This window comes from Peromyscus californicus, unplaced genomic scaffold (genome assembly GCF_007827085.1).
Source record: "Peromyscus californicus insignis strain IS unplaced genomic scaffold, ASM782708v3 Scaffold_16__1_contigs__length_79575227, whole genome shotgun sequence".
Lineage (NCBI taxonomy): Eukaryota > Metazoa > Chordata > Mammalia > Rodentia > Cricetidae > Peromyscus > Peromyscus californicus.
In genome coordinates this window covers 32,742,950-32,764,931 of record NW_026294458.1, presented here as the reverse complement: position 1 = coordinate 32,764,931, position 21,982 = coordinate 32,742,950, and the positions used below count along the sequence as shown (strand labels likewise).

General features: G+C 41.0%; 1 protein-coding gene across 1 annotated transcript in view; it reads right to left on the bottom strand.

The window, feature by feature from the left end:
* Positions 1–21,982, bottom strand: part of Myh15 (myosin heavy chain 15) — a 125,259-nt gene that overhangs the window by 29,909 nt on the left and 73,368 nt on the right. The window contains exons 28-32 of the mRNA XM_052739927.1: positions 17,160–17,286; positions 12,369–12,487; positions 9,326–9,522; positions 6,247–6,596; positions 2,568–2,692 (exon numbers count right to left, since the gene is read on the bottom strand). Of these exons, the coding sequence (XP_052595887.1) occupies positions 2,568–2,692; positions 6,247–6,596; positions 9,326–9,522; positions 12,369–12,487; positions 17,160–17,286 (918 nt within the window). The remainder of the gene's footprint in view (positions 1–2,567; positions 2,693–6,246; positions 6,597–9,325; positions 9,523–12,368; positions 12,488–17,159; positions 17,287–21,982) is intronic.

Below are 21,982 nucleotides of genomic sequence, written 5' to 3'. Positions count from 1 at the left end.
AAAAGCATCCAATGAAGTCTCTTTTTGAACAAAAGTTTTATTTTATTCCCTTAAAATATGTATCACGAATGAGGTTCTCTTCTGAGTTCCTGGCAAAGAGGTAGATTCAAGACAGGCCCCTGAAGTTAGACAAGAACAAGTGACTGCTTTGATTCATCACTTCATATCTAGCTCTGATATCCTTTGCTCTTTGAATAGTAGCCTAAGGCTGGACCAAAGATACAGCTCAGTCATAGAGCTCTTGCCTGGCTTGGATGAAAGCCTACGTTCAATTCTCAGTACATATATATAAAGAACTAAAATTCTAAAGCATTTTTAAATAGAAAAATTCAATCTAGTCTGTTACTGTATTTGATATTTATTTACTTACATCTAGTACTCCTAAATATTTCTAATTCATTCCATCTTTGGGATGAGTCAATAAAAGCATCAAGGCTAGAATATGGAAGGTGCTAATGCCTGTTTGGGGTATTTATTTATTTTGGACCTTTAGGGAGTACTTAGCAGATAACACTCTCAAAGTGAGCCGCTTAATCTCAACTATTATTATTACTACAGAGGAGGAGTTTAACAGGCAGGAATATCTCCTGGGACTGAGTACTCAAGGGCCAGGGGCTTTATTTCCAGGGATGCTCTTATAGGGTTATTCAATTTTAAAAGTAGAAATTTCCTCTTCCAAGGAAAAGATATATATATATATATATCCTTTTCCAAGAAAAATATGTGTAAAAGAAGACCAAACAAGCTGACAACAAAATACTTGAAGAATAGTGATAATATAGCAGAATACATGTGCAGTGCAAGCTGTTGGCCAGCTAACTCTGGACAGTCCCAAGAGCGGGGATAATTCCTTATCTTCTCTGAGGAGTGTTTTTATTTACCGCAAAAAGCAAAACTTTGTAGTAATCGTCAAACATCGAAGACAGCAACAAAAAATAAGCTGTTGTGAATTTTAAGAAGGCCTCCTTAGTTCTTGTCTCATTCCTGACAGACATAAATCAAAAGCAAATGCTCAGATAGCAATCTCCTCAGAGGGAATGGTAGTTTCTTTGAGGGGAAACTCAACCTCTAGAATGTACTGAGAAAGTGAATGTTTAGAGGTGACCTGAGATCATTTGAGTCTTATGGATTCAGGGATTTGATTAAGTTTTTCATAAAGCCACACCCCCAAAAAGACATAACCCCAAGTTACAAATACATGTGCAAAGTATTTGTGAGGCTGAATTTGCAACTCGATGTATGCTGCCATCTTGTGGTATTTAGTGGTACGAGCTTTATGGCCTTAATACATTTTTGAAATGGTTGCTAGTTCACTTAACACACAACTATCCCAACGGATGATACAAAACTAAAATCATATTTTATTGCTATAGTATTTAAATATACAATAAAATTTACTTCTTTTATTTACTATGGTGGCTTTAGAAAGTCCCCAGTTAGAGTGGCCAGAGACTCAAAGAGAATTAGACAAAGTTCGTCAACTTTGCCCAAACAAGCCTTCCTAAGGGGTACTCTACCAATTGAAGGGTTTTCAACACAATGAAGAGATCCTCTGGAAATGCTTACATAAGAAAGAGCAATATCTGAGCTAAGCGAACTTTACTTCAAAACTGCACCCAGAGTGAGGTGGCACATCCACTTTGCCAGTTTCTTATAGAGCTGTAGTGGTGGGGCAGCTGTAACGGGAAGCGCTTGGACATCTTTCCAAACTCATTTCCTCCGTTGGAAGGGTGTGTGGATTTCAATGTGTCCAGACAGATTTTCAGCGGCTGCTTCAAGATGAAACTCGGTTGGGAGCAAAGAGTCTCTGTAGAGCCAATGACTCATCAACCACCTGGTGACTCTGGAAAGATAACTTCCTTTTGAGACATCATCTTCTTTGGCATCAGATCTCAGTGGTCCTGTCAATGACCTAGTCCGCATCCAGGGATGAAGCACGAGTTTTTTTTTTCCAGGACACCCAAAACATCCCCATCAAAGATTCTGCACACAGATGGCCTTTGAGGGCTGAATGTCTGAGAATTTCACTGGGGAATTTCATCTCACCAACAGATTTGGGGATGGGAGTCGTTAACAGGCATAGCTACAAATCTATTTATACTTCCAACTCTGGGTAAATATACACTGAGTGCCCTATGGGCCAATGGTGTTCCAGCAAATCTGACTCCATGTTAATACCCAAGGAAGCCCCAAAGGACCTAGTTTAAGTGCAGATTCCGACTCAATAAAGTTGGGGACAGGGCAGATATTCTGAAAGTCTAACAAAATCCTGGATGTTCATGCATATGGTCTGTGAGGGTCTAGGCTGGGGATAAAGTAAATAAACACATCATTGCTGTTTTCATTACCATCGGGGAACTTGCATTGACTAGTAATTATCTTGCTCTCTGAACTTCAGTTTCCCTTGTAAAATGGAGACAAGAGTTTGCTGGGGTGATTAAAGCATCTGGCATGGTGCAGAGCATATAGCAAACACCTGTGTGAGTGCCACGGCATGGTGGCTGTCGTTCCTAATGATGGCAGACATGCTTTGCCCTCTAAGAATGCCTCCCTCCCTGATCATCTACCTCTGTTTCCTCCAGCATCATTTGGGCATCAGTCTTCTCTTGTTCAATCAATTTCTTGGCCTTTTCCACGTCAGCTAAATTCTTGATCCCTTCTTTCACCTGGTTCGTGAGACTACAAATCTGTTCTGAAACAGGGAAGATCAGGTGTGTTAGTAGAAAAGTAAAGTTTTCCCAGGGACTGTGTAGCTCTCAGCAAGAAAGGCTAACCCTTATCCACAGAGAACCTTATTTGGAATTAGGGGAATAAAAGGAATCCCTTTGTAGTGGGTAGCCATTCCAGCTTTGCACTGGAAGTTCCAACCCCCATTGAGGCTTCAGTAACTGTCACGCCTACAAGGCGGGGCCAAGAGAGGACCCTGAAGACCCTAGATCCAGATACGCTGCCTCTCTTGGTTCCTGGACCCTGGACGCTGGAGGTAGACCAAGCAGAGTTCTCCAGAGAACACCGCCGGACTACGCTCTGTCTTTCCCAGACCCTGCAACCTACCTATCCCTTCATTTGTAAGTTACGCCACTAAATAAACCTCCCTTTTAACTACGTGGAGTGGCCTTAATAATTTCACCAATATCCCTTTTTCAATGTTTTCCTTTGGCATCTGCCAGAAGATGCGCTCAGCAATTAGTGAGAATGGGGCTTCTTGGTGTCTTGTGCATTGGACAGCAGATTCCACCTGGAGATCCTCTCCCACAAACACATCAGGAACTCCTTCAGTCCATGTCAGCGGACAAGTTTTAGTGTCAACACCACTGGCAGACATTGTGCCAGCCACCACTCACTACTGGGACAGAAAACTTAAGCATAAGCCAGGTTATCATCTGCTAGCAGTCAAAGAATGACTCTAGATAAGCTAGAAAAGCAGAGAGGGCTCTGGAAAAATGGTGCCTCTCACTCAAGCACGTGACAGTTCGGGCTAGACTTTTATGAACACAAAGCCTTTGACAGAGTGAGGCCAGAAGCGAGCTACATGACACTCTATGGTTATAGTTGTGTTTGACACTTCATGAAGGAGGTTCTAGTACCTAAAAGCTATGCCGTACAGCCAAGAAACTTGGGGAATTACCTAGCACAGAGGATAAAAAAGGAACTCAACAGCTCACCTGTTCATTTGGTTCTCAGTCCTGGTCTAAGATAAACAAAGCCAATCTCAGTACCAGGTGTAGGATATATCCCCATGAGTTGTTGTTGGGGAGACCCTAGTGCACCCCACAAAACACAGTCTACTGACATATGTCTTGGTTAACTACCACAACTGAATGGCAAGACCCTATTTCTGGAGACACTATACACTTTGCTTGCAGGAAATAGAGAAAGCCAACTGGAGCTGAGCTGGAAGCTTCCAGAAGGTGCTATTTAGACTGCTGGGGGGAAATTGTATCAGTGTTCTCACTGTGGACTCTGCATGGTACAATACTGACTTGACAGGCAAGACATTCAGTGGTGCAACAGAGACATGCCTGTTGAATTCACCATTCGCTAGTTTAAGTTAAAGCCCACTTCACAATACGAAATTCAGACCTGATTCTATAAACCTGGTCAAAAGTCCACTGCTGGGGAAATCATAGGCCCCAGTAGGAACCTGTTATTGCTGCTCTGCTGAAAGGACATGCTGTCAAATTGCCTTATTGATATTTATGTTTACACTCACAGAATGGTGCTGCTCACAGCCTTGGTCAGAGATGCATCTCTTTGCAGCAGGCAGCAGTTAATACGGAGATTCACTGTTCTAAATGCTAGAGTAAGTGATGGTTGAGTGTTCCACCCCGCACTAGATAACTATATTATTACCTCCAAGTCTCAGGGAACGTGGCAAAAGAGAGTTCAGAAATAATACAAGAGCGTGGGAGGGGTGGGTGTTGTAAATACTGCCTCTTGAATATCTATAGAAATCACTCATCAAACCACAGTAACTGTGAGTACTCCCACAAGACTGGGCCCATCATGGATGGGGGAGGGGTTGAAGAGGCCCCACCCCTCTCTGGCCATCTGTAGGCAGTTAATGGCTACTAGGAGACCAGGAATTATTTTCCTTAGTGATATATCCACTGGTTTCGTGCCCACGGTTCAGTAAACGTCCAATCCATGCTCATGCAAGCTGCACTAATAAGCTCAGCAGGTTAACAGTAACAACAACAACAAAGACAGGAATGTAAGAGGCAAACCTGTTACAGAAAAGAGAGGGCTCAACAGAAGGAGAGAGGTAAGAAGAGGGATAATGGTGGATGTATATGGTTAAAATATATCCTATCCATGCATGAAATTATGAAAGAAAAATAATTTAAAAAGATCTCCAAAGTTCTTACAAAACAAAAAATCAGAAAAGAGGTTATGTGAATTATACTGCTTTTCTGCTGAGAAAAAAAAACCCAACACAGGCTATTCTCAACTCTGCTATACCATATCATCCAGTCATCTGAAAGAGCTTTAAAACAAAAGTCCAATCCTTTTATTTTAAAAGTTATTCTAAAGCCGTATCCCAGGGCACACATGGGACCCAGACCTGTGGCATTGGCTTCACCTGGGAGCATATTAAAGAGTCAAAGCTCTACCTCAGATCCACCGAATCAGAAGCACTGAATCAGAAGCTCTGCGGTGGGTGTGGCTGTCTGTTGCCAGGTGGTGCATAGCTGAGCTCCGTGGCCACTGATGTAGGCCATCTCACTGCCCAGTCAGTGAGTTAGTCACCGACCGCGCAGGGCCCCAGACAGGACTCACCCACACCTCCAATAGTAACAGACTTCTTCCAGGACACTTTGGGGTTTTCATGCATATCACTGTAGGCTCTGGAATAACTCGGCAGCCTCTTTTAGTTGCTCTTTGGCAGTATACCAAAAATTTTGTCTATTTCTTTAACTCAGCAAATTCATTTCTACAGATCTATCCTACTGAGATATTTTACATATGCATAAATACATGTGCATGAATGTATAGTATATAATTACTCAGAATTATGTATAATCAGGTTTAAAATTAATGAGATCTAGTTAGATAGGTGTTAGTTACACTTATTATGAAGTATTATGTAGTTTCTCTTTTTAAGAATGTGGCTTGTCTCCATGCTTGGCATACTAAGAACCACAAGGTACATAGGACGAGGACGGTAGCATAGCTCAGTAAAGCATGCCCAGACAGAAGCCCAGATGGTTGGGCTCTAATCCCAGATCTATAACTTATGAACTGTAGACTCAGACAAGTCACCTAAACTTGTATTTTGTAGATGAAGACATTAACTTGAAGGCTAATCTCAGGGATAAGCCATGAATGTAGAAGAGTACCTAATATATAGCATGAGTTACTGAAAATTTTATTATATTCAAAATACGTTGATAAATGGAAAATAAATGGTACAGAACAATGTATAATTTGGGTAATCTATACCTATGAATATGTATGTGGAAAATCTCAGTAAAGCTGTGGAAATCAAGAAATTCTCCAGAGTAGCTTCCCTACAGTATGGGATTAGATCAAAGATGTAGACCTAATCTTCCCTTTAGAATTAATTGAATACAAATAACATTTGCAGTAAATATTTTCAGAATGAAGTTTTAAAACTTTGAAAGTCAAGCATGGATGGGAACTTGAAAATGTCAAGGCTCTCTACTCAGGGAAGGCAGCCTCGCCCAAACCAGGATCTCCTCAAGCCCTGTGTCTTGCTTTGGTTGCAAGCCCAGCTGACAGTACCCTGAAGGTCTTGGTTCTGCCTCCTCAGTGTCTCCTGGGCCTCAGTGCTTTCTTCACAGGCATGCCTGAGGGTGAGGACCTCAGTGCCGAGGGCCCGGGCCTCCTTCTGAGAGGCCTGCAGCAGCGCCTGGGCCTCCTCCTGATTCTGCTTCCAGGCAGCCAGGGCCTGGTCTGAGTGCTGCTGCTTCAGCTCCAGGGCAGCTGCCACAGAGCGGGCCTTCTGCAGGTCAGAAAGGGCATCCCCCAGCTCCAGCTGGAGCCTGTGCCTGGCCCTCTCCAGGGAGGCATTCCTGGCATTGGCCACCTCCATGGCTTCGGCAGCCTCCTGCAGTCTAATCGCCAGCTTCTTCCTGAGGAGAAAGCCAAAGAGTACAGTGATTGAAACCAGCACAGGGCAAGCCTTGGTTAAGCCTGTGTGACTGGCTTATTAACCATTGCAAAGGCAGCACCTGGTCCTCCGACTGGGCCCTCAGACTTGGCTGCCTGCTGACTCCGGCCTCTGGCTCCGGTGTCCACATGGATTTTACACCCCACCCCCAGCCCCGCCTTTACCAGCCTGCATCTGGAACTCAGGCTCGCTTTGAATTCCTACGAAGAAATATTTGCTTATCCCAGCACTTTCATAACTAATACAGATTTTAATGACATTTCATAGGAAATAGGAGAAACAAGTTTGTTTTGAACATCTTACCAACAGTAAGCTACGTAAAAACACTTAGGCATGTTGGTGTAGTCCCAAAGAGTTCCTTGGATGTTGCTTCCCCTCTCTTGCGCTCTCCTGCTCATCCTCTTCCTGTCATCATGTGCCTCCCAACCCTGACAGTTCTCTCTTCTCAGTGTCTTTTCCTCCATCCCAGATCCGCCCGCCATGGCGCTCCGTTAGCGGGTCTCACTATTTTAGCCTCTGTGCCGTCCAGCAGCACCTTCTATGTTAAAGAGATGTGCTCAGCCTACTTCCTCTGTCAAGCAGTACAGAACTCTGGGGAATTCTAATACATCAAGTGTGTTTTCTTGCCTACAAGTCCACAGAAGTGCACTTGTACTCCTTCACTAAAATGAACATGTTTTCTTCCATGAAATGAACTGCATGGTACCAAAGCTTTTGCTCTACTGTAGCTATCTGAGAAAGGACTTGAGTAATTCGCAAGTAGCCCCCAAAAGCAGTGTGATAAGGCTCCCTGTGTGGAGGGTTCTAAAACAATCCAATCTGTGCTTGTTATCTGGAAGGCTCTGGGCTCTACTCCTTCCTTGTTCACTGGCTTTATAATGTCACCCTTTGAAACATTTCCTTAACAGGAGACTCTTATGCTTACACCAGCTGAGTAGGCTGCTAAAATCACCGTGTGTATTTTGACTACACCTACAGTGTTCGGCACCAGAAAATCGCTCTGGTTTGGATAACTAACTATGCTGGTTTTCCCAGGACTGAGGGTTTTCACTAAGACTGGAGACTTTTAATATATGACTGGGAAATTCCATAGCAAACTGGATGTACTAATCCCTTTCATTTTATTGATAAGTTGCTCTACATTTAATACACCTACTACTGTTTACACCTTAACTTGCCAGCAGCACGTACTTACTCAACTGCCTAGCTTATAAAAAGGGATATGAGAGATTAAAAAGCTAAAATTATTATCCTCAGAGCAGAACCACTAAATACTCTCAGGGGAGAGGATCTTTCACTCTCCAACTGAAAATCACAGGACCTTCCACTTCTCTGTAGCTGCTTGCCTTGCCAGGGTGATTAGGAGAAAAAGTATGATACAGTAGAAGCTTATTTATATAATATTCAAATAATATAAAAACAAAACCATTCAACTATTACTATGTCACCCAATATTTTTCTTTGGCTATCACCTACTACAGAACCAATTACAACAAATATATGTGATCAAAATGTACTCTCTACATTCTTTCCTTCCTTTCTATCCAACCCCCAAAGAATCAGCTATCAACTAGAATGATCAGTAGAAACTTTCACTTGAAATCTTCAATCATTAAACAGAAAACAAACAAACAAAAAGCCAATTTAGAAGTGAGTGACAGATTTGGATATAAAGAGACGTTTCTGGTCAATGCTCCACTTTTCTGGAGTCCAGGGTTTTGTAAATACTCACACTGCAGTTATTTTTAGTAACTGTCATTCTTAAGCCCTTCATGAGCTACTGTGGATAGAGATGGATCACTTGTCCCTTCTGGGACACAGTACAGCAGATGTTCTGCAAGTATAGAGCAACCCCAATCACAATTCAGGTGAGGAACTAAAATAGCATTATTTCTGATTGAAGCCAAAAAGAATTGTATTGATCGCTCTTGGGTCTTTGCCAAGCTATCAAATCATATTCTTTTAAGTGAACCCTTAATGGTTGTAAGCTAGAGAATTAGTTTTATGCCTTCTTTCATAAATACAGAGTCACTCGATCTATAAGCCAATAAGCACTGTAGTTCAACTTTCAGTGCTGGGTCTTTAACGAGCTAGTCTTCCAACTCCTAAAGTTGTTTTAGAATTCCTTTGGAAATGATTGTTTGTCATTAGCTATTGACATGGTAGTCTAACTTTAGGAGTGGCCCAAGGATGGACTCTTTAAAAGGAGCCATTGTCTCATAAGACATGACAATAAATGTTAACGTGTTTCCATTCTGTCCCATTCTGACAGAATGCTTGATAGTCTCCAAGTTGTATACCAAAGACCCAGGGAGTCTAATGATGGACACACATACACATATAAAATCAATTATTTGTTGTACTAAATAAAATGTAGGATTTCAAGGGCCAGTGGCCCAATTCTTAAAATGTAACTCAAAGTCCCATCTTCTAGAAAAATTTTTATTACATCCCTAGAAAGAGCCTTTATTTGCTAAGACTGTCTTATAGTCTCAATCACCTATATTATAATATTTTGGCCCCTCTAGAATATGTGCTTCTTTACAGCAGTGACTATTTCAGATTTTGTCTTTGACTTATTTAAAAACTCAGGGAAGATTTGTTAAGCACACACCACAGGAGACACTGTCATTACACTCATTCTCCTGCATGGGACCGACTCCAGGTTGAGAAGAGCCTGGACCTACTCACTTGGCTTCCTCCACGTCCTCAGTTCTCTGGATGGCGTCGTGTTCATACTTCACTCTCCACTGCGCTGTTTCCTTGTTGACCTTGGAGAGAGCCCGGTGCAGCTCAGTCTTGACCTCTTGCTCTTCCTCATACTGCTCTCGTAGAAGGTGATAGTCATTCTTGGCCGATTGCAGGGCATGGGCCAGGGCACTCTGAGACTGTAAAAGAAATACTTTTCTAAAAACGCAGGCAAGCCGGGCGGTGGCTCACGCCTTTAATCCCAGCACTCAGGACACAGAGGCAGGCGGATCTTTGTGAGCTTAAGGCCAGCCTGGTCTACAGAGCCACATCCAGGAAAGGCGCAAAGCTACACTGAGAAACCCTGTCTCAAAAAAACCAAAAAAAAATAAACAAAAAAAACAGGCATGTTTAACCATGAGCAATGAGATCCTTGCAAGTGACATACTTTTCAAGTCAATCTGACACCACCTATAAAATTGAAGTTGAAAGCCAGGCGGTGGTAGCACACACCTTTAATCCCACCGTTCAGGAGGCAGCGGCAGGTGGATCTCTGTGAGTTTGAGGCCAGCCTGGTCTACAGAGTGAGTTCCAGGAAAGGCTCAAAGCTACACAGAAACCCTTTCTTGAAAAACCATAAAAGAAAAGAAATTCAAGTTGAACTTAAACCCAGTCAGGTAATACTAAAGAAAGACTTTGGTAAATGGCAAAAGGGACAAAGTGTCTAAACTGTCATTAAAGCAAGAATGAAACTTATATTTAAGGAAATGTCAGGCTGACTACATAGATTTCAATATCAAAAAGGCTTGGCACATAGAGATAGTAGGAAACATGAAAGTAGTATTCAATATCATTTAGGTACTATGATTTATATTTAACAATATGTCAGTCAGATTTTGTTTGAACCAGAAAGAGGCAGATTTAATCTATCCACTTCACTCTATTCATCAGAAAAATAAAACTCCTATGTTTACAGTTAGATAACTATAGCATTATAGTACGTTCTGTATTTGTTGGACAACAGAGCAGATTTTAATGAACATTTCTATCACTTAAATGATGGTCTGGCTAACCAGATGGCATCAGCCTCTGGAGATAACCTCTTGAAGAAACTAAGGTTTCCATAAGCCACCATGAGTCTTTTTGACAAAGTTGAAAAACAAAACAAAAAAGCACCATCTTAGGCACCATCTGTGATAATGGTATCATTAGCCACATATCCCCTGATGGCGAATGAGGAGCAGCAACACCCAATGATGTTGAAAGAATGAGCATAGAAGTATGAAGAAAACTCCCAAGACTTATGAACTATCATTAAATAAAAATGTTCAAATTATGGGAATTTCATAAGTGAGGCTGGGATATGCAACAAGATTATCTGTGGAACCTCACTGGTCTTGGAAAAAATAACAGGCACCAGATTCTAAGAGTTCTGAGAAGACGCCAAATAGTTTTGACCAATAAAAGTCTGTACCATGATATTATACATATGCAACTAAGTTAGAAATCCAAGTCAAAGAGAGAGAGTTATAAAACTAGAAAAGCTGTACTAATTCACATGTGAGGGAACTCCAATTAGACTAACAGCAGACTCCCAGAAGAAACTTTACGAACCAGGAGGAGATGGCATGTCCTAATCAAGTTCTGAGGGAAATGTATCCTTGAACAATGAAGGAGAAATAAAGGCAATCCAGGGTAATGCAAAGGGGAGAGGACTCGCCATTGTGAGACTGATCTTCTAAGAAGGACAGAGAACTAAAGAAGAAATGCAACTCCACATGGAAGGGCAAGACGTACCATTATGAAGGGGCCGGGCGGTGGTGGCGCACACCTTTAATCCCAGCACTCGGGAGGCAGAGGCAGGCGGATCTCTGTGAGTTTGAGGCCCGCCTGGCCCACAGAGTGAGTTCCAGGAAAGGCTCAAAGCGACACAGAGAAACCCTGTCTTGAAAAACAGCAACAACAAAAAGAAGTACCATTATGAAAGCCTTTGTACATTGCCATGCACTGTGTGGTCTGGATAGGACATGACTGTTGCCATCTCAGAGCAGAGCAGCTATGATCACTTTCAGGTTCTCCAGAGACTGGGGCTTATTACCATTGGGTTGTAATGGGAGGGGAAAGGCCTATGGGCTCACAACCTTTGGGAGCTGACATGGGTCACGAATCTCTTGGTGATAGCCCAGAAAGGTTCCTTTCCTTCTCAGGTGCAAAGAAGTGGAAAGTTGACAGGGACTGTGGGGAGTTTGGGGTAGTCTAGCTGCCAGTATGTTACCTACTAGGACTTTTTAATGGTGAAGCTTTTTTGAGAGCTTCATGATATGGGACTCTTCTGGTATAGCTGCATAGAAGTCTCCCAAGGATCTTCCTGGTGACATCTCCCAGTCACCCATATTCCTGTAGGTAACCCCAATAAACTCATTGGTCTACCATACTGGACCTGGAAGAAATCTTCTCTTTAATATGTTGGTACCTTCTCTATCTGTGGTGAATAGATGTTTCTTTATGTCTCCCCAGGAAAAAATGATGGGGCACAAATGTATAATAAAAGTCACTGGTAATGCAAGTGTATAAATAATAAAAAGAATCAAACTTTATCACAACAGAAGACCACCAAACCACAAAAGTAAATCAGAAGAGAAATGGGAAGCAAAACAAAAAAAAAAACAATCAGAAAATAACAAATAGGAGTAAACTCTTACACATCCATATAGTAAAACTCACTGGTAATGGACCACTTCTTGGTAGATGATTAAATGATCGACCTTCAATGACCTTCAGTTCAAATAAGAAGCATGATGGAAACACACACCTTTCTTGCCCTAAATCTGACAAACTACAGATGAAATTTTGATGATAAACAAAATTCCTTAGTGATCAGAGTTCTTTGCGGTACAAACAAGGAGTAACATGTGAATTCCCCACTAGGTGCTTCCCGTTTTCTCCTTCTCAGGAGAACATCCTGAGGCTCACCGCCAAGCATTGTTTCTGGCTGTTGTTGTTTTTTAAATACCACGTGACTGGTGAGAGATGATTGACACATTACCCTGGTCTCTTCTTCCAGCTGTCCTCTCAGTTCTTCAATTTGCAAAGTAAAGTTGCTCTTTTCCCTGGAAAGTTGGCTTATCAGGGCCTCCTTTTCTTCCAGTCTTCTTAAGAACTCACCTGGGCAAAGGTTTCAAAGGATAAGTTAATTATGGTTCTTCTAAATGATTACCATTCCTGCGCCTTGGCTTTCGGGACCCTCGCAAGGACTCCTACCCAAATACTGTTCTATATTTAGAGAAGGCCTGAGAAATCTCATACTGGCAAAACCAGAACAATGAGCCTTTCCCAAACATGGAAGGGAACCCTAAGAGAATCAATTCTTAGCAGTAAGCATGAGTTGATAACAGATAGCATCAGCACCTTTATTTAGAGCTTTCTGTGCTCTAGATACAGATAAACTACTAATATAGGTAAAGAAGTGGTTTAACTCTCATAGTTCAGTACTGGATCATTATGTCACTCCTTCTTCAAAGGAAAAAACAGGTCAACTATCAGAACTTAGTCCCAGCTGTCCCCTTTCTAGATGCCAATTGTCTGGATGCCCCATCGATATGTCAATCTTAAACTGTCATACATACATTCTGACCCACCAGCTATGAGTCAGGATTCCCACAGCACTGTCCTCAGGTTCACCGAAGTGAGCACTGTTTACCTATTTATTAAAAAGGACATTCTAAAGACTAAAACTGAATAGCCAGCCAGAGGAAAGAGACACATAGGACCAAGTGTGGAGAAGGTGCACAGAGCTTCCATGTGGACCCACTCCACTCTGCCACCTTCCAGAAGAGACACATAGGACCAAGTGTGGAGAAGGTGCACAGAGCTTCCGTGTGGACCCGCTCTACTCTGCCACTCTCCAGAAGCCTCCATTTCTTCAGCAATGAAGTCCTGGATTCTAGTCACTGTAGTTCTGATTTTATGTTATTTTGAGGCTTTTTTTATACAGATATGTCAAATAAATCACTTCCCACTGCTGGTCAGTTAAGCCTTTACTCCTTCTCTTCTCCAGAGAGGTCGGGTAGATCTAAAAGTACCACATTCTATGAATGTCTTGGTCTTTCTGGAGGCCAGGCCCTTTCCTGAAGTTGTCTAGGAGGCCCTGATACCAGCCTCCTCATTAGCATATCAGACTCCTCATTAGCATAAAAAACACTCATCACATCAGAGATCCTAAGCATATTAAGAGCCATGTACTGAGAAACCCAGGAAGAAGGAATATATCTACATACATGCATGTGTAATGAATCCTAAAGTCACAAGCAAAATAAAAATCATGTTTGCAGAAATGTCTTTAACAACTGAAAGCTTTAAAGGTTGTGATGCCATATACATATTTTCTAAATTCTCAGTTTGACTAAAAGCTTGAAGTGGCAAGCTTCCGTTGCTAATTTTTAGAAAATAACTGCAAAATATATTGATCTGAATAAGCATAGTTTGATTCTCAATTGTCTTTTCAAGTTAAGATGCTGTTCCCTGAAAAAGCCACTGATAATGGTACACACTGCAATTCCAGGACTCAGGGAGAGGAAGTAGGGGGCTTTCAAATCCAAGGCTAGACTGGATACACAGCAAAACTATGTGTTAAAACAAACAAACAAAAAACCTTAAGACAGTAGCTCAGGCCAGAACTTGAGACAATCAATATTTTCAGCCTGAAATAGTTCTTTATACTTATTTCTTGTTTTATCACACAAAATATTAAAGATGCATACTTAGAGTTGAGAGGATGATAAAGCTTAATTCTTTTGCTTTGTTAAGGACATTCTTCAGTGAAACTTTTAAAGTGTGAGTGCCTATTAGCGAATGTGGCCACTGGTGCATCATAATGCTACTGGCTGGGCTTGGGGGAGGCTCCAGCTCTTTTCATCATCATCGCTTAGGCACTATCAATGCGAATGGAAACAGATTTCAAAGAGCAAACAGGTTTTATGTATCCTACTGAGGTTATTTTAATCTCAGAGACATCCCCCTCCCAAAGAGACTTGAGGCTCACAGGGGATCTGTGATCCACATATCAACAATCACTCGGTAAAACACCATTTTCAAGGGATCCCTGAAAGTCAAGTCTATTAGTGGGTGGAGGCTAAGAAATCACTTTCATCACAGAAGTCATGCCCACTGGTGGCGAAAGTGACCATGTGTCGTACGGGTCTCATTTGAAAGCAGACATGAGAAACTTGGATAGTAGCAGCCAAAAAAAGAAAGGAAGAAAAGGAAGGAAGGAAGGAAGGAAGGAAGGAAGGAAGGAAGGAAGGAAGGAAGGAAGGAAGGAAGGAAGGAAGGAAGGAAGGAAGAGAGAAAGAAAAAGCAGAAGGTCTGGAGCCTAGGCCCAGAAGGGGTGGGGATGGGAGGGGAGGTTGAAATGAAATGCAGGAGAGACATTCCTAAGAAGAATTATTAAACAGCAGAATGCATAACAAGGCCAACAGGTATATGGCCCCATTGGCATAGGAAAAGGATCCTATTTGGTGTCCTTATAAGAACCAAAAATAATTCCCTTTTCTAGATTGCTAGGTTTCCTACTTTTCTAACTCATTTTCTTTTAGCCCTGATCTTCGATAAATAAAGAATAGTGAAATGTTCTAAATTTAGACTCAGGTGGGAGAATGGAAGAGAATAAAAGAGAGGTTTAGTTTAACTGACAGCTTCTGGCTAAGTCTATAAGGTGTGTGTGCATGTGTGTGTGTGCGTGTGTGTGTGTGTGTGTGTGTGTGTGTGTGCGCGCGCGTGTGTATGTGTGTGTGTGTACAATGAAACACCATTCCACATTTCTTTTCTATATATGTCACATTGGTCATGGAGACAGCACCTCTTTAGCCTTGCAGAAGTGATCAAGAAGCGCGAGAGTTTCCTCTCATAGACTGTCCTCACTGCCCAGGACTACTCTTTCTTCCTTGCTGTTAGCTTGCCCCATTATCCACAGTCAGTGTAAGTAGTAGTGGTTCAGTGTAAGCAATCCATGCCCCTTTCTCCATGGGTTGTCATTATATATATAGCCTGCCTTGAGATCTTGCAGACATTTGTCCAAGTATGATCTGGCCATATTGCTGGTAATGGTAACAAATTTATCCCAGGGCCCACGTCCTGTTATTTTTGGTTAGTATCTGCAACATCTCAACAAAAACCTTCAGTTCAGATATCTCTTGATCTATAAAATTTTATTTTAATATTCTAGATCTAGAATATAAAAAGGAGCATATTTACAGAATAGCTCTATAAAGTCTATGACCTTAAGTATTTAGAACTCTCTATCTCTGGAAATTACAAATATATTGTGCATTTTTGTTGACCTAAAAATTCTACCTCTGAAAACATACTACTGAAAGTAAATATAATTATAGACAGATATCTATTCTCATGCTAATCACAGTAAACAAATAAAGATAAGGCTAATTAGACAGACTACTGTCCATTTATTTGATGGATTATGAACAGAGATTACAAATGACTGAGCATATAAGACACAAAGAACTTTATGTTGGCCAGGTGGTGGTGGTGCATGCCTTTAATCCCAGCACTCAGGAGGCAGAGGCAGGCGGATCTCTGTGAGTTCGAGGCCATCCTGGTCTACAGAGGGAGTTCCAGGAGAGGCTCCAAAACAACACAGAGAAACCCTGTCTCAAAAAAAAAAAAAACAAAAACAAACAAACAAAAACAACTTTATGTTACATTTTTTCCCAATAGATTATTAGGGATCTCAATAGATCCCAAATAGATTATTATAATATAAAAACTTATAAATTTTTAAATAATCAATAATGATTGGTACTAATAGCCATGGGACACTTTTCTATATTTAATTTTTAATCAAATATTTATAGAACACCAACTGCCAAACAGTGTTCTAAATGATGGACATATGTCGGTGAACAAAATAGAATCCCTGCCCTCTTAGAACTTATATTCTGGCAGATGAGGACAGTCATTATGTCAAGTAGGAAGTCTATGTGAAGGTAAAAGTAGTACAGAAGGATATTGAGGGGGTGGGTTAACAGTGTCCAAACACCATGTTATCTAAGGAGTGTCTTAACTTAACCACCATAGCCTCTTGGCTAACCGTCATCCCCAAGCCTCCGTGGAATGAATAAAGTGCTCCAGGCAGACAGAACAGCTAGTCTATGACTCAAGGTTAGGCGTGTTCCTGGAGTTTGAAGTATCTCATAGAGGTCTGTGTTGCTAAAGCAGACTGAGAGAGGCAACAGGCAGAGAACACCAGAGATGACAGCAGAACAACCACAGTATTGCATCAGTTGTGGATTTTGTTGAGTATAAATATGACCTAGGCTCATGATTAAAGATGATTCAGTGAGGCAGAAGTCATACTAAGGATCATGTCTAATAGGCACTATGGACAGTCCAGCTATCTTTTGATCTTGAGACTTACTCTGACAATTTCACATTGCTTCTCTGCTTGGCAGGGCCTCTCAAAACAGCAGAGTGCTGACCTTTCCCAACCAAGAAGCATGTTGGACGTTCAGACATGTCCAACTTCCCTCAGGACAGCTATGAATACGGCTTGATGCAAAATGATAAACTTACTTAAACCACTAAAAAAAAGATTTTGTGGGATAATATATTTTGTATCTAGACTGCACAGTTCTTGAACATGACCTTGGAAAAGAAGTCACTATTGTGTCAAAAGATTATACGCATCTGCGAGTTGACCTCCAGGCATTATTCCCACCCCCTAGAATCTTTTCGTGCCCACTGGTCTCTGGGTACTTATCCTTTCAGCTGTGCCTCGTGAGTCTCTTGGGTTACTCACAGGGGAGGCAGCACGTCTACTCACCGCTCTCACTGTGGAGTTTCATCTTCTGTGCTGTCAGGTCATTTGCTAACTGAGTCACCTCATTCAGTTTTGTGTTTGCTTCATTCAGGCGCTTTTCGGACACACTGCAGAGTCTCTCAGCATTTGCCTGTGCGTTGCAAAAGAAGGGTTAGTCTTGGCAGAAAAAGTCCACAATAAATTAGCTGCATTGGGAGGGTGGTGATGCTTTGCTTTGGAACCTGTATGAGTTCTTCTGCTTCTGGGGTAAAGGCCACTTTCCAGCACTAGAAAAATGTACCTTTTTTTTTTTTTTTTTTTTTTTTTTTTTGGTTTTTCGAGACAAGGTTTCTCTGTGTAAGCTTTGCGCCTTTCCTGGAGCTCACTCTGTAGCCCAGGCTGGCCTCGAACTCACGGAGATCCGCCTGCCTCTGCCTCCCGAGTGCTGGGATTAAAGGCGTGCGCCACCACCGTCCAGCGAAAAAGAGATGGCTCAGCCGTTAAAGGCTAGGCTCACAACCAAAAATATAAGAAAAATGTACCTTTTAAAGTAAGCAAGCACAACAAACCCAAGGTTAGTACCTTGAAAAGAAAAAGGCAAAGCTTTTCAGACTCAACTCCCACTCCCTGGCTTTTAGGAGCCTCTCTAGAATTATACAGTCTTCTAGAGAAGGAAGCATGTCAAATAACAATGTAGTTCCAGATATAATCATTTCATGATACTATATTAAATATTTAGCTTTCCCTTCCCACTGAAATATGTCTCCTGGGGGTAAATGGTCTACTTGATATCAGATCCATGGTGCCTAGAATAAAGTTCAAATATAGTATAGGGGGAAAAAAACAAGAAAAAAGATGGATAGGGAAGGGAAAGGTGTAGAAAGAAATCTAGAAGGATGAGCAGGGTTAACAGGAGAAACCAGACAGATCAGACAGCTTCAGTATCTTAGTATGAAACCTGCCTAAGAAACTGCATCACCTGGTCAAGAGAGTTGAGGCTCAAGACAATCCTGCTAACATTTCAGTTTCAAACTTTAGCTTCTCTGAATTGGCTTTTCATGCTTGCTGAAAGGGATAGATTAGTCTTCCTACTTCTCCCTGATTTAAGCAACCAGTCTAATCACCAGGTTCTTGTCACACTCTGGAAACTCATGCAAGTAATTTGGCTCTCAAGGTCCTCAGAGAGGGATAAATGCAAGATTGGAGATGGTGACTACCTAAGAATTAATTGTAGTTTGCCTTCTCCCTATTTCTGAGAACAAAAATGATAAATTACATTGGTGTGCTCTGTGGTTCTATAGCTTTTGTGAAACTCATCTATAAATAATTTTCAGGTGCCTTCTTCTATCTTCCCTACTGGTGACAGTAATAGTAAAATAACTACAGCAGAAGTTAATTAAGACTTTCCCAGGCTCTTTAGAATATGTGTTGAATTTTGATTTCTTAAAAAAAACCCATAAACTCATTATCTCTCTAAAGAGAGGAGACTGTAGAAATTAAATAAGGAAATGAGAAATCATACACTCTGGTTTTTGAGGAAACACTGAGAACTTGTGAAATGGTGAAAGATGGTGGTGAATCTGATCATTGCAATGCTAGCTTAATTGTTATAAAAGACTAATGGTCAAGATCAGGCAAATTTAGAGGCAGTGCAGGGTAAGACCAGTGGGAAACTTCGGGGCCATTTCTAGTTGGAGCGTGTGCTGTGTTGGGGATTGTTGTATTGGAGCTCTCTTTAAACTTATGCAAGTAAGTATTCTAAACTTCCCACAATCAATTACTAACTTTACCTTCTTACATCCCCAAATGAATACCTGATATACAATGGGCACTTAATAAATGCCTACAACGTTCAAATTATTGTAGACTTTAGTAAGAGTTTGGCTGATGTAGAGACTGAAGTCATACTCAAACTTTCCTCATAAAATACAACCCAAGTATTTGTTTTATCACTTGGATAGGATATCACCCTAAGATTAGCGAAGAAGAAGAACCAATTCCAGCACATATCTGTTGGGAGGCTAATACCATGAAGTTCCAGCTTATGGATGCTCTACAGTACACAAAGGCTTTTTGGTAGTTGAGAAGTCAAACCTGGTAGAGAATCAATGACCAGATTGTCATACAATACCACTAGGATAATGGTGGTCATAGCGTCAATGTTAACTGTCAGGTGTGCTTAATTAATTAACAAACACTCTACACACAATGAAAGAAAGATGCAACCATGATCAATTTCGGGTCACCCACAATTGCAAACCATATCTTCAATGTTGAATATGCTTGGTCACATATCTGAAAATGATTTTGACAATTACAGTTGGCACATTTGTTTCTTTCTTCACACTATTCCTCAGAAGTCTAAGGTGACTTAGTTTTCTAAAACAAAACAGTATCCCAGAGACTTATCCTGATCACATTCAGAGAGACAGTAAGTATCAGATTTGGGATTTGAACTGAAATTGCCTGTCTGCCAGTGTAGAAAAATATGAAAGAAAACACAAAAATATTAAATTCTTAGATATCTATCACATGAAGAAGTGGTCACGAAGGACATGTTAAAGATTAAATGATAGATGCACTGGTTGACACATACTGTCTGAGTCCTGGGTCTCTTAAAAGACTGATAAATGTATTACTATGTTATATTACTATATAAACTATATTTATTTTAAATCTCTGATGAGAAATGACTCCAACCCATGGGCTTTTTGGATAATGTCTCTGCTTACAAATGAAGAACTAGGGAAAACTGGGTGCCAGGGACAGAAATGCCAAAGGAAGCACCTGCTTCAGGAGGAGGTGGTGGGTTTGGATTTATATGTGCTGATTTGCAGAAAGTAAGATATTACTGAGCTTGCTTTTAAGAAGCTCATAGAGGGTTGTAAAATGCACTAATGTTCATAGTTTGGGTATACTATGTTACATATACATATCTGTTTGAAAAGAATGAAAGATGATGGATACCTATAAGGCTTGCACTGGTAAAAAGCAAGAAAATGAGCCACAGAGTGCCAGGATTTTAGGAGACACCCATGTAACGAGAGCTTGCTGAGCTGTAGATACTTACAGGTTATCAACCTACCTGGGGAGACAGAAAAGCAATGTTTCCTTTAGGCATAGCTTCACATGGTGTGTATCTACAAGAAGTGCTAGCAACTGGCATAGTATTTTTAATTAATAAAGCACTTTATAATCAGGATTTGCAATAGATCATATGGATAATTTATTTACAAGTTGCCTATACAGGAATATAGCTTGCAAAAGAATTGCAACTTCAAAAGAATTTCAATTTAAGCCTAAAGATAAATAACTAATTTTGATATGAGAGACGAGGAAGTTAATGGAATGCACATCCATCTTAATTCCCCTTCTTAAGAAGACTAAATATGACGTATCCCAGAAAATGCAAAAAAAAAAAAAAAACCAATTATGAGAATTCCTATCACTTCTAAATTGCTCTGGGGCTCTCTATCAGAATACTTTTCATTTAAAAATGCTTTAACTCCCATTGAGCACTGACAGTCTTACCAATATAACCTGGGAAATGATTAAAATTATGCCTTTAAGAATGAGCACAATTTAATTTTTTTTTTTGTGTGTGTGTGTACACAGGCACACTGAGCACACATAGGCACACACAACTGCCACAGAACTCATGTGGAAGTCAGAAGATGACTTGTTGGAGTCAGTTCTCTTCTTCCAGTAACTGGGCCCCAGAAATAGAACTTGGGTCACCAGGGTTGGCAGCAAGCACCTTTACCTACTGAGCCATTTTTCAGCCCACAGAACCAATTTATATTATCAAAATTATATGAAGCACAAAAGAATGTGATCATATACACACATGCCTATAATTAGGAGACGAGGCCAATCTCTGCTGTCTAAATGCAGCATTGAGGGCAAAAGGCAGATACTAATGCCAGCCACTGCACGGATTGCACAAAGCACTGTAAGCATGAACACAGTAAGATATAGTTTCTGCTGTAGAGAAGCTTTTCTCTAAGAAAAGTTCAAAGATGATGAAATGCTACAGTCCGAGAGAGATCCCAAAAGTGCTAGAAGAACTCTACAGCAGGTAAAATTTTAATACAGAAAAAACAACTTGAATATTCCAGAGAAGAGAATTAACATAGTAAAAAAACTGATGGTTGCCAGGGTGTAGTGGTACACAACTTTAATCCCAGTAGCTGGGAGGCTGAGGCAGGTGAATCTTTGTGAGTTCAAGGCCAGCCTAGTCTACATAGTGAGTTTCGGGCTAGACAAAGTTACGTGATAAGACCCTGTCTCAAAAAAACAAACAAAAAAATGAATGAACAAATGAAAAAAGGACAGGAAAGAAAGGAAGGCAGGAGGGACGGAAGGAAGGGAGGAAGGAAGGAAGGAAGGAAGGAAGGAAGGAAGGAAGGAAGGAAGGAAGGAAGGAAGGAAGAGAGAGAGAGAAAGAGAGAAAGAGAAAGAGAGAAAGAGAGAAAAAGAAAGAAAGCGAGCTGATGGGGAAGTGGATATTTAGTGAAAGACAAACATTTTAATTTGAATGGAAATGAAATAAAGTAACAGAACCTAGAACAGGTAGCAACAGAGGCTGAACCTTACAATAGGTCCTAGGTTGTCTTGAAAGCAGACATTTGAAATTCAAAACTCCATAAATGCATACTTTAGAAAAGTATTATATTGGTATTGTATCGGATGGGTTGGAATAATGAAAGGTTAGAAACAAAACGGATAACTTAGGAACCCAAAACAGTCCAGTTGCAAAGTGATAAGAGACCAACCAGAGAGGAGAAAGCAGGAAGACAGTGAGGAACTGACCTGCTGGGATAAGGAATTGGAAAGCAAAGAACAGA